This window comes from Galeopterus variegatus, unplaced genomic scaffold (assembly GCF_000696425.1).
Source record: "Galeopterus variegatus unplaced genomic scaffold, G_variegatus-3.0.2 Scaffold320, whole genome shotgun sequence".
NCBI lineage: Eukaryota > Metazoa > Chordata > Mammalia > Dermoptera > Cynocephalidae > Galeopterus > Galeopterus variegatus.
In genome coordinates this window covers 560,415-572,908 of record NW_007726431.1, presented here as the reverse complement: position 1 = coordinate 572,908, position 12,494 = coordinate 560,415, and the positions used below count along the sequence as shown (strand labels likewise).

General features: G+C 34.4%; 1 protein-coding gene across 3 annotated transcripts in view; it reads left to right on the top strand.

Annotated features, from left to right (window-relative positions):
• Window positions 1-12,494, top strand: part of LOC103586234 (chromosome unknown open reading frame, human C10orf107) — a 121,689-nt gene that overhangs the window by 29,784 nt on the left and 79,411 nt on the right. For all 3 annotated transcript variants that reach the window (XM_008567463.1, XM_008567464.1, XM_008567461.1), the window contains exon 3: window positions 1,509-1,581. In XM_008567463.1, the coding sequence (XP_008565685.1) occupies window positions 1,509-1,581 (73 nt within the window). The remainder of the gene's footprint in view (window positions 1-1,508; window positions 1,582-12,494) is intronic.

Here is a 12,494-nt window from a genome sequence, read left to right as displayed (position 1 = left end):
AAGAATAAGGCTGAAAGATTATGAAACCACAGGAAGGAAGATTTATGAACTAAGTTCTTTGTGCAACACAAGATGGAGAAAGGGAAATTTTGTACTAGTTCACTGAGAGAGAGCCAAGCTATTTCCAGAATATTCCATAGTCTTTAATTTTTCTACTCAAAAGCAGTTATTGCCTGTTCAATATTTTTGACCTTAAAGCTTTCTCTAGGTAACCAGTGCGAGGGAGGGAGAATTTGAATTTATTTTCCTTCATTTAATTATCAAACTTCTTTGATCTGGTGTATTGTTTTAGCCAACAAATCAAAGTGCTGTCAAAAGCTAAGTTTTTCTGAATGTTGATGAGTAATTTGAATGTACAAGGTTTTTCTTTTTTCAAAAAAAAAAAAAAAAACAAAAAACCCATGGGTGAGTCTACACACCCATCACTTTTTAATGGATTGTGTTAGTAGTGAGATCAACTGCTAATATAACTCAGAGAGACCCAGCTGCCTGAGGATTTCTTCATTGATTTCAAATGAATTGAAACTTTGATCCATTACAACATTCAGGAGAAGCCATTATTATACATGCTCTGTAGCTACATTTTGCAAATGTTAATTTCTCAGTTATATTAAAATCAATTTTCTTAAATAGCAAAAGGCACCAGAGTAAAAGAGAAACCACTAAGACAATTTTTGTTCTTGGGCATTTTACTGTATTATGAGTCTATTAATTTTCCCAACCAGCAGGAAGAGAATTAGAAAAATTCAAATATTATCACAAACAGGATATTAGAAGTTATCCCTTCAGTAAATTTTAACTCTCAATAATACGTTTTGAGCTCTTTAAACTTACTAGAAATATTTGTTTTAAGGCCCTCCTATCTTTTGGCTCTTTCTAGCTTTTGTACACTGCCCACCTAGTCTTTAGCGTAGGAAATGAAGAAACGATCTTTCTTAAATTAGTACCTACCTTTGATGTGTGACTAAATATTCTGCAGGAAAATCGGACATCTTTTAAATGGATTTCAGTTCACGTTGCATCATTTTTCAGTTGTTATTGGAGATTAATTTAATCTTGAAACAGTTTGGGAATGCAAGAAGTAATTGACATGGAAGTAGATTATAGAATTCAGTGCCATTCATAGCAGAGGAAATTGACTACAGTTTGAAGCAAAACATAGCAAATAATGTGAAGTGTGATGTTAATGTAAGGATGGTGCATTATTTGGTGTTAAGCCAGGAAAAGTCAAGATGCAATCTAATTGCTCCCTTATCCCAAAGATATCTGATCATCACAGATGGATTTACTGATACTATTCTAGGTACTATGCTATATTGTCAATGTCTCAAAAAAATAAAACTAATTTTTTAGCATCTCTGGACAATTTCTTTGGTAATAAAGGAGGTGGCTATCTTTACATTAGCATTTAATTATCTTTATCTTGGTCAATATGAATTTTCCTTTACATATTTCCTTTTTTTCTTGAAATAAATTTATCAGAGTTGCACATTTATTTTGTATTTCAGCTTATTTCAACACTACAAGCTATATGAGTTTCTGTTCTACTCTACCAGGGAAGAAATCGTGATAGGAACTGAGGTAAGTAATTTATCTAGATGGAGCCAATTAAGCTGAATCACTTAATGCATGCTGATCAGCATCTGGATCTTTAACTGCTTAAAGCAACCTCTTGTCAAGATTATTCAACTGTTAATATAACCAACTAGAAGTTTGCAAAAAGAATAATTATAGAAAGTGAGCTTTGGATTAAGAAAATAAGCTGTCTTTTGGCATTAAAAGCATTGTTAATCACGTATAGTTTATGTGGTTATGGATTATTTGACAAAGCTCAATTGGATGGGGTATATATGTCTTCATACAAATAAAATCAGGAAAAATGAGTTAAATTAATTCAGTTAAATCTCTTCTAATTTTACATTAATTTTCAGTCCGCTCATTGTTTAAAGCATAATTCAAATTCCACTTCCTTAATGAAACAAACCTACCTTAATTGCATCATAGCTCAAACACAGGATTTAGACAAACACTTCTAAACACAGTCTATGATTTTATTTCTATTGATCTCTTTTTGCTGAATTTTGACTACTGTTACAGCAATAAGCGCATAAATATGCACCATGTTATATGGTTTTCTAACTGTTTCCTGTGGATCCGTATAGTCAATACAACTCAACAGCAATTTTCTTTAAGGCAAAGATTATCCACTGTTTTTCTACCTCGGCATATAGTATAATGTGGGACCCTCTAAGCCCCTCAGTTAATACTGCATAAACCATCACTGGCAGTACAGAGAACAGCACTTCTACAGCATATGGTCTACCCGGAGGCACTTTGAACAGGCTTACATTTAATCACATATTTGTAATTGTTAGAAATGAATCCTGAGTAGGATAACACCTTAAGGAAATGTTCTGAGGGTGCCATACAAAGTGCTTCCTGTAGGTTCTCAATCATTTTAAGAGGCTTCATTGCCTCCTAGAAGTATCAAGGACAGGAGTGGCCATCATCAGAAGTAAACATTGAATAAGGGGATATTCGCATTATCTTTATAACTTCCCTGATATTGAGAACCACATGGCATTTGCCAACTCGTCTGTCTTCCTGAACATTGTTATTCCGGAGTTTATTAATCGCTTACTTCAAATACACCTCAGCCACTGTTACTCTCCATTTGAGTGCTCATTCTAATGCCGGTCTTTTAAAAGTGAGTTGCAGGGAAACAAGGAACAACTTTTGCTTTTGACTTGACTTTCCTTGAAATTACTTCTTTGCAATCTCCTCATACTGGAGCTTAAATTGGTGTCACTCGACAAAGTTTCACTACAAATGTTTCCATTTCAGAATTACATCATATCGAGTGACAGCATTGCAATAATTATCACCTTGGAATATGACCCTGTCTCATCTATTCAGCAAAACCTTGGGGGAATGACAGTGGCCTTAACGGTGACATAAGTAGATATTTAGAGTCATCAAGAAAAATTTTCAGAAAGAACACTCTCTTCCTTTGTGAATTGCACAATTGTGCCTTTCTTCTATATTGTAAGAATATATTTAAGAGACATGTATGCTTATGGAAAGATAAAATGGGTGAAGTAGACAGGAATTGCTCTTTTATTTTCCATTCCCCAAGCTGATCAGAAATATAACAAAATCCTTAGGGAAAGGATATCAGGTCTTCAAGAACTGGAAGAAAACTGATGGAATTTTAGAGGAGTAACAAAGCAGATATTATTCTACAATATTTTGTAGCATTTTAGAAGTGCCTGATAACCTTTGGTAAAAATGATCTGTTTTTTGATTGACAACCTTTCATGGAGGAGGCAGGGGCCTCCCTCACTGCTGTGATTATGTGTGCTGACAGTAACAAAGCAGATATTATTCTACAATATTTTGTAGCATTTTAGAAGTGCCTGATAACCTTTGGTAAAAATGATCTGTTTTTTAATTGACAACCTTTCATGGAGGAGGCAGGGGCCTCCCTCACTGCTGTGATTATGTGTGCTGACCTCAGTGCTATGGGGCCATACAAGGGCCACAAGACAACCACACGAATGTTTCAAATGTAACTCTCAGGCAAGCATTCAAATTAAATCACACTGAAGAAATTTAGTTTCTTTCTTAGCCATGGATAGAATACTAGAACAAAACACAAATACTCTCTATTCATAGAAGTATCTATTCATAAAGGAAAAAAGAATAATGTAATAGAATATCATCATTTTTTAACTCTTGATAAATAATAGATCTAGGCAACGATGATGACTGGCTGCTAACATCACAAAAAGAGAGAAAACCAGACATTACTTGCCTCCTAATAAAAATATATGAAACTGTCCATAAATTGTTCTTGCTGAACATTTGAACTGGTCACTGTATGTGCTGGTCATTCTTCTAACACTAATTACACATTTACTGGAAATCTGGAAGATAGAGGAACATACTAAGGATATCACAGGAATACAATTAGCAAACCAGGTTGTGGGAGATTCTATGAGACAGAATATGTGTGATCTCCAACAAGTAAATTGCAAGGAAGTAAGAAATATATAACGGGTGAATCTATAGATTAAAAATAACTTGAATTGAACTGAAACATAAGTATCTTATTTTGGCTCTCAGACAATCAGACAGACAAGCAGGCAGACAAATAAACCAAAACACAAACACAAAACATTTATGAGATAGTCGGGGCATTTGGACATTGGCTGCATGTTTGGTGATGGCTGCATACTAATTCCTAAAACCCGTGAACATGTTACCTTATATGGCAAAAGGAAATGTGAAGGTTTGACTGAATTAAGGAGTTTGAGATGGGGAGATTATTCTGGATTACCCAGGTGGGCTCAATGTAATCATAAGCTTTCTCATAAGAGAAAGAGAAAGTCAGGAGAGTCAGAGTCAGAGAGGGGGAGATTTGAAGATGCTACATAGGCCTTGAAGGGGGAGGAAAAGGCCACCACTTTGTTGTATGTCTTGGTGTCTGCTATGGCAATGCCTTCTTATTATTCTGCTTTTCAGTATTCTCCTGATTATTATTGTTCATTTCTCTTAAATATGCAATTTAGAATTAAACTCGTGCATACGTGGGTTTTTAGTATACGGCATATAAAAATATTTAGAAAGTGGCATTTAAAAATCAGTTGGGATAATTGGTTTGGTAACAAGAACTTAGATTTCTACCTTGTACCAGTCTTAAACTTGAGTCCAATTTATTTTTTATTTTTTTATTTTTTTATTTTAACTTCTCAATATACATTGTAGTTGATTTTCGTGTCCCTTTACCTGTTCCTCTTCCCTCTCCCCCCCCCCCCAACTACATCATATTTGCTCACTTGTCTTAACAAGTTCAAGGAATTGTTGTGATTGTTGTATCTTCTTCCCCCCCACAATTTATTTGTTTGTATATTTATTTATTTATTTATTTTTAGCTCCCACAAATAAGTGAGAACATGTGGTATTTCTCTTTCAGTGCCTGACTTGTTTCACTTATATTTTTCTCTAAGTCCATCCATGTTGTTGCAAATGGTAGTATTTCTTTCTTTTTTATAGCAGAGTAGTATTTCATGGTGTAGATATACCACAGTTTCCTTATCCACTCATCTGATGACCCCCCCCCCCCCTGGTTCCAACTCTTGGCTATTGTAAATAGTGCTGCAATAAACATGGGAGTACAGGTATACCTTTGGCATGATGATTTCCATTCTTCTAGGGATATTCCCAGCAGTGGAATAGGTGGGTCATATGGTAGATCTATCTGTAATTGTTTGAGAAATCTCCATACCATTTTCCATAAAGGCTACACCATTTTGCAGTCCCACCAACAGTGTATGAGAGTTCCTTTTTTTTCCACAACCTCACCAGCATTTATCATTCTCAGTCTTTTGTATATTAGCCATCCTAACTGGGGTGAGATGGTATCTCAGTGTGGTTTTGATTTGCATTTCCCGAATGCTGAGTGATGTTGAGCATTTTTTCATGTGTCTGTTGGCCATTCGTATATCTTCCTTTGAGAAATGACTATTCCCCTCCTTTGCCCACTTTTTAATTGGGTTATTTGTTTTTTTGCCATAAAGTTGTTTGAGTTCCTTGTATATTCTGGATATTAATCCTTTGTCAGATGTATATTTTGCAAATATTTTCTCCCTCTCTGTTGGTTTTTTTTTCATTCTCTTGATTGTTTTTTTTTTTTTTTTTTTTTTTTTTTTTTTTTGCTATGCAGAAGCTTTTTAGTTTGATATAATCCCATTTTTCTATTTTTCCTTTGGTTGCCTGTGCTTTTGGGGTCATATTTATGAAGTCTGTACCCACGCCTACCTCCTGGAGTGTTTCCCCTACATTTTCTTTAAGGAGTTTATTGTTTCAGGATGTATAATTAATTCTTTAATCCATTTTGAGTTGATTTTGGTATATAGTGAAAGGCACGGCTCTAGTTTCATTCTCCTATATATGAATATCCAGTTTTCCCAGCACCATTTGCTGAAAAGGCAGTCTTTTCCCCAGTGTGTAGACTTGGTGCCTTTGTCAAAGATCAGATGGCTGTAAGTGTATGGGTTGATTTATAAGTTCTCTATTCTATTCCATTGATCTGCGTGTCTGCTTTTATGTCAATACCATGCTGTTTTGGTTATTATAGCATCATAGTATAGTTTAGTCAGGTAGTGTTATGTTGCCAGCTTTATTTTTTTTTTGTTCAGGATTCCTTTGGCTATTTGTGGTCTTTTGTTATTCCAAATAAATGTCTGGATACTTTTTTCCATTTCTGAGAAAAATGTCATTGGAATTTTGATGGAGATTGCATTGAATCTGTCAATCACTTTGGGTAATATGAACATTTTCACAGTGTTAATTCTTCTGATCCAAGAGCATGGGATATCTTTCCATCTTCTTGTGTCCTCTTTAATTTCTCTCAACAGTGGTTTATAGTTCTCTTCATAGAGATTTTTCACATCTTTGATTAACTTAAGTATTTTTTTGTTGGCTATTGTAAATAGGCTAGCTTTCTTGATTTCTTTTTCTGCATGTTCACTGTTGGAGTATAGAAATGCAACTAATTTTTGTGTGTTGATTTTGTATCCTGCAACTTTGCTGAAATCAATGATCAACTCTAAGAATTTTTTTGTAGAGGCTTTAGGCTGTTCAATATATAGGATCATGTCATCTGCAAACAGGGACAGTTTGACTTCATCCTTTCCAATCTGGATGCCCTTTATTTCCTTCTCTTCTCTGATTGCTCTGGCTAATACTTCCAAAACTATGTTGAATAGGAGTGGTAAGAGTGGGCATCCTTGTCTGGTTCCTGTTCTTAAAGGAAAAGCTTTCAGTTTTTCCCCATTCAGGATGATATTGGCAGTGGGTTTATTGTATATGGCTTTGATTATGCTGAGATATTTTCCATCTATACCTAATTTATAAAGGGTCTTTGTCATGAATGAGTGTTGGATCTTATCAAATGCTTTTTCGGCATCAATAGAGATGATCATATGGTCCTTGTGTTTGATTTTATTAATATGGTGGATCACATTTATTGATTTGCATATGTTGAACCAACCTTGCTTCCCTGGGATGAATCCCACTTGATCATGGTGAATGATCTTACATATGTGCTGTTGTATTCTGTTTGCTAATATTTTATTGAGAATTTTTGCATCTATATTCATCAAGGATATTGGCCTGTAGTTTTCTTTCTTCGTTATATCTTTACCTGGCTTTGGTATCAGGATGATGTTTGCTTCATAGAATGTGTTTGGAAGCTTTGCTTCTGCTTCAATCTTTTGGAATAGTTTGTAAAGAATCGGTGTCTAATTTTTGTCGTTTGGGTCTTCTCTCTTCTTTTCCTACTTAGCCTTGCTAAAGGTTTGTCAATTTTATTTAATATTTCAGAAAACCAATTTTTTGTTTCATTGATCATTTATATCATTTTTTGGGTTTCTAATTCATTTAGTTCTGCTCTGATATTAATTATTTCTTTCCATCTGCTAACTTTGGGTTTTGATTGTTCTTGTTTTTCTAGATCATTAAAGTGAAGTGTTAGGTTGTTTATTTGCTATCTTTTCATTCTTTTGAAGAAAGCATTTAATGTGATAAATTTCCCCCTTAGTACTGCTTTTGCAGTATCCCACAGGTTTTGGTATGATGTGTCATTATTTTCATTATTTTCAAGAAATTTTTTGATTTCCTGTTTAATTTCTGCTTGGACCCATATATCATTAAGTAGAATGTTGTTTAATTTCCATGTGGTTGTATAGTTTCCAAAGTTTCATTTGTTATTGATTTCTAATTTTCATCCATTGTGATCTGAAAAAATACATGGAATAATTTCAATTTTTTTGAATTTGCTGAGACTTGCTTTATGACCTAACATGTGGTCTATCCTGGAGAATGTTCCATGTGCTGATGAGAATGAATATTCTGAGGTTGTTGGGTGGAATGTTACGTAGATATCTGCCAACTCCAATTGGTCTAAAGTGTTGTTTAGATCTTGTGTTTCTCTATTGATTTTTCACCTAGATGATCTGTCCAATGTTGAGAGTGGGGTGTTCAGGTCCCCCTCTATTATGGTGTTAGTGTCTATCTCATTCTTAAGATCCAATTGTGTTTGCTTTATAAATCTGACTGCTCTGATGTTGGGTGTGTGTATATTTATGATTGTTATGTCTTCTTGATGGATAAATCCTTTTATCATTATATAGTGTCCTTCGTTATCTCTTTTTATGGTTTTTGGTTTAAAGTCTATTTTATCTGATATAAGAATAGCTATTGCAGCTCATTTTTCATTTTTGTTTGCATGGTATATCTTTTTCCATCCTTTCACTCTTAGTCAATGTGTGTCTTTACAGGTAAGGTGAGTCTCTTGAAGGCAGCATATTGTTGGGTCCATCTTTTTAATCCAGTCAGTCTGTGTCTTTTGAGCAGGAAATTTAATCCTTTTACATTTAGAATTATTATTGAAAGGTGTTGATTTACTCCTAGCATGTTATTGATTTTTGTTTCAATGTCTTAAGTATCTTTTGTTCCTTTCTTTCTGATTTTCTGTTTGTTCTGTGTTTGTTGGTTTCTTGGGATGGTAAACTATTTTTTATCTGTATTGTTAGCATTTCTGTTTTACTGGTAGGTTTTGTTCTTTCTTGAGTATTAGTGGCAGTGATCTTGGTTTTTCAGGAATCAAACCCAGTACTCCCTTGAGAATTTCTAGTAAGGCTGGTTGTGTGGTAGTGAACTCCCACAGTTTTTGTTTGTCTGAGAAATATACTATTTTTCCTACATTTTGGAAGGCTAGCCTTGCTGGGTAAAATATTCTTGGCTGGCAATTTTTGTCCTTTAGTATTTTGAATATATCATCCCATTCTTTTCTAGCTTTTAGGGTTTCTAATGAAAAGTTTGATGTTAGTCACATTGGGGCTCCCTTATAGGTGACTTTCTGCTTCTCTCTTGCAGCTTTTGAGATTCTCTCTTTGTGTTTGAGTTTTCCCAGTTTGCCTATAACATGTCTTGGAGAGGATCTTTTTGGGTTGAATATGTTAGGGGATGTTTTGGCCTCCTGGTTCTGAAGATCTGTGACTTTCCCTATACCAGGGAAGTTTTCTGCTATTATTTCGTTGAATATGTTTTCAATGCCGTTTCCTTTTTCCTCCCCTTCTGGATACCCTTGATTTGTATATTTGAGTGCTTAAGGTTGTTTGTTATCTCTCTTAGATTTTCTTCATTTTTTTAAAATTCTTTTTTCCTTTTGCTGTTCTGCCTGTGTTAATTCAAACAGCCTGTCTTCAAGGTCAGAAATTCTCTCTTCTGCTTGTTCTAGCTTGCTGGTTGGACTCTCTGTTGTGTTTTTTATTTTGTCAAATGCATCCTTCAGCTCCACAAGGTCTGCTATATTCTTTTTCAGAGAATTGATTTCTTCGTATATTTCTTTTTTTCAGGTTCTGTATATTTTTTCTCATTTCATTGTGTTGTCTAACTGAGTTTTCTTGTATCTTATTTAGTTTCCTTAGAATTGTTGCTTGAAATTCCTTATCAATCATTTCAAGGACTTTCTGATCTATAGGATCTAGAGCTTGAGAGTTAGTATTTTCCTTTGGTGGTGATGTACTTTCTTGATTTTTCATATTTTTGGTATCTTTCCTTTGGTGTTTAGTCATTGTGGCGGGGGGTATCACAGTCCACTTGTTCCACCTTAATGTCTGGCCTGGATCTTGGAGGGACTGCCAATTCTAGACATCAGGTACTAGCCTGAGCTGGGACTACCATGGTGCCTACCTTTTCCAGCACAACTGGCTCAGGGTGTGTGGGCCTGGCAGCTCTCAGGCCTCTCTGGGTATCAGGGACTGGCCTGGGCTTGAGGTCCTGCAGCACCTGCCTGATCTGGCACAGCTGTCTCAAGGTGTCTTGGCCCAGCGGCTCTTGGGCTTCTCTAGGCAGCAGGGACTAGCCTAGGCTGGGGGTCCCATTGCACCTGCCTGTTCCAGCACAGATTACTGGGGGCTTGATGAGTCCAGTTTATTAAGAGATCTATTTCCCATAATAGCATACATATTCCATAATGGCAAACTATAATTTGGCCCAACACTTTCCATGATCTAGAAAAGAGGAACAACTTTTTTTTAAGTCTTAAATGTTTGTAAGCTTAGCTAGCAAAGTTCAAAATCATTATGGTTCCCAGAGGTGATCCTGACATTTGGAAATGCTTTTTACCTATAGACATCTACCAGTTTGAAAAAAGTAACAAAGAGACTTAAAAGCTGAGAAGTGGAGCTTTGGTGGACACATGGAGCTAGCAGAATAAAAATTGCAGAGGGAGGAGACTATAGTAAACCTGGCAAGTTGTATTTTGGGACTCCAAAGGACCACATTTTTAAAGATCGCCTCTCACATGAAATGAAGTTCAGTTACAAATTATCTCAGTTTCTGGTAGATTTAGTTTATCCGTGTGTAATGCTATTAACCTCCTCTCTAAAGTAAAACAAAATCATGCTACACTACAGATTATATAAACAGTTTTTCATAACCAATGTCTGTCACGTAATAAAAATCACCAGGCACACAGCAAATAGAAACACCAGAAGTATTCCAGATGGTGGAATAATTAGTCATGTACTTTAATTATGCTTAAGAAATAAGATATATTCCTGAAAATAAAATATAAGATTGGATTTCAGCAAAGAAGTAGAAACTATTAAAAGTACTAAATAGAAACTCTGGAATTAAAAAGTACAGAAATTAAAATTAAGAACCAAATGGATGTGTTTAAATAACAGACTTGTCATGGCTGAAGAGAAAAATTGGTAAACTGGAAAATAAGTCAAAAGAAAAATTTGAAATGAAGTGTGGGTAGGCAAAAACATGTTAAACACAGAGAAGATATAAGAGAATATGGATATAGTGAAAAAAAGTGACAGAGATGCCAGAAGTCAATGGCAGAATGAGAAGATTAGAAGCAATGTTTGAAGAGCTAATTTTCCAGAAATAACCAACAACATTTGGGCATAGATTTAAGAGTCATTGTGAACCCCCAATACAAGTAAATCCACACCTAAGCATATCAGAGTAAAATTTCTAAAAATGAAAGGTGAATACATTCTTAAAGCCAGCCAGAGGGAAAAAAGACATAATTCCTTCACAGAAGCAACAATAAGATTGTCATCTGACTTCTTAACAAAAACAATGAGAGCCAGAAGACAATGAAGTGACTCCAATTTGTTCTAAGGAGATAAGTGATGATATAAAATTCCATACCAAGCAAAAATATTCTTTAAGAAATGAAGATTTTAATGGGATTTTCAGACAAATGAAAAGTAAGAAAATTCATTTCAAAGAAAAACTCACTAAAGGAAATGCTAACAGGTATTCTCCAGGCATAAAGGAAATAATTCCAGATGGAAAGTGAGAGAAATAGAAAGAAACGAAGAGCAAGCCAAATGGAACAGATGATAGATAGATGATAGATAGGCAGATCTAAGTAAACATTGCACATATTACACAACAATGCTTTGTGAGGCTTAAAATACACAATGACAGTAGCATATAAATTGAGAGGTAAGAAAATGAATTAAAGTATTCTAAGGTTCTGGCATTGTTTGAGGAAAATAAAAGTGCTTGTTTATAAGCATTTAATAAGTCAAGGATGAATATTATAATTTCTAGGGTAAGCATTGTGAATACATTGTAAATGCTAAGCTAATAATGGAAGAAAATGGGATAATCAAATCAGTTTAAAATGCTAAATTTAAAATACAAAACTGTAAGAGTATGAGAAAAATATGGAGGAAAATATTTTTAATTGTGAGATTAGCCACCTAAAATTTTTTTACAAAGTTTGAATGAAAGATGCCATGAATAGAGAAAATTACATTAAGTGAAACAAGCCAGGTAGAGAATGACGAATACTGCATATCCTCTCTCATAAGTGGGAGCGAAAGCAAAAATTTTAAAAGAAAGAAATATACAACAATCACTATAATCTATTGAACTTTCAAAAAGAAAGAACAGAACTGAGGCCACCAGAGGAGGGAAAGGAGGAGAAGAAATGGGAGTTAGCAAGAAATTGGTAAAGGATCACAAAAGAGTATTACATTGTGTAATGATAAATATAATAATTATCCTGATTTGAGCATCACATTATTGCACACAGGTATTGATATTCAACATTGTACCCTACAGATACGTACAATCAATTACGGTTCAATAAATAAATAAATAAATATTTAAAGTAAATGGGAGAAAACATTTTCAAATTAGCATATTAAAATCAGAAATATTTTATATGCAAATAGTTGCTATCATAAAATAAGAAAAAGACAAACAAGACAGCAGGAACATGGACAAAGAATATGAACAGACATATACTCTACTGATAAACAGATATAGAGATAATCAACCCTTATAGTTATCAAGGAACTGCAAAAAAAAGGAAAAAAATATTTTTCAATTATAACATTATATAATATAAAAATATTTATTAATACCTTATGTTAATAAGGATGCAAGAAAACATG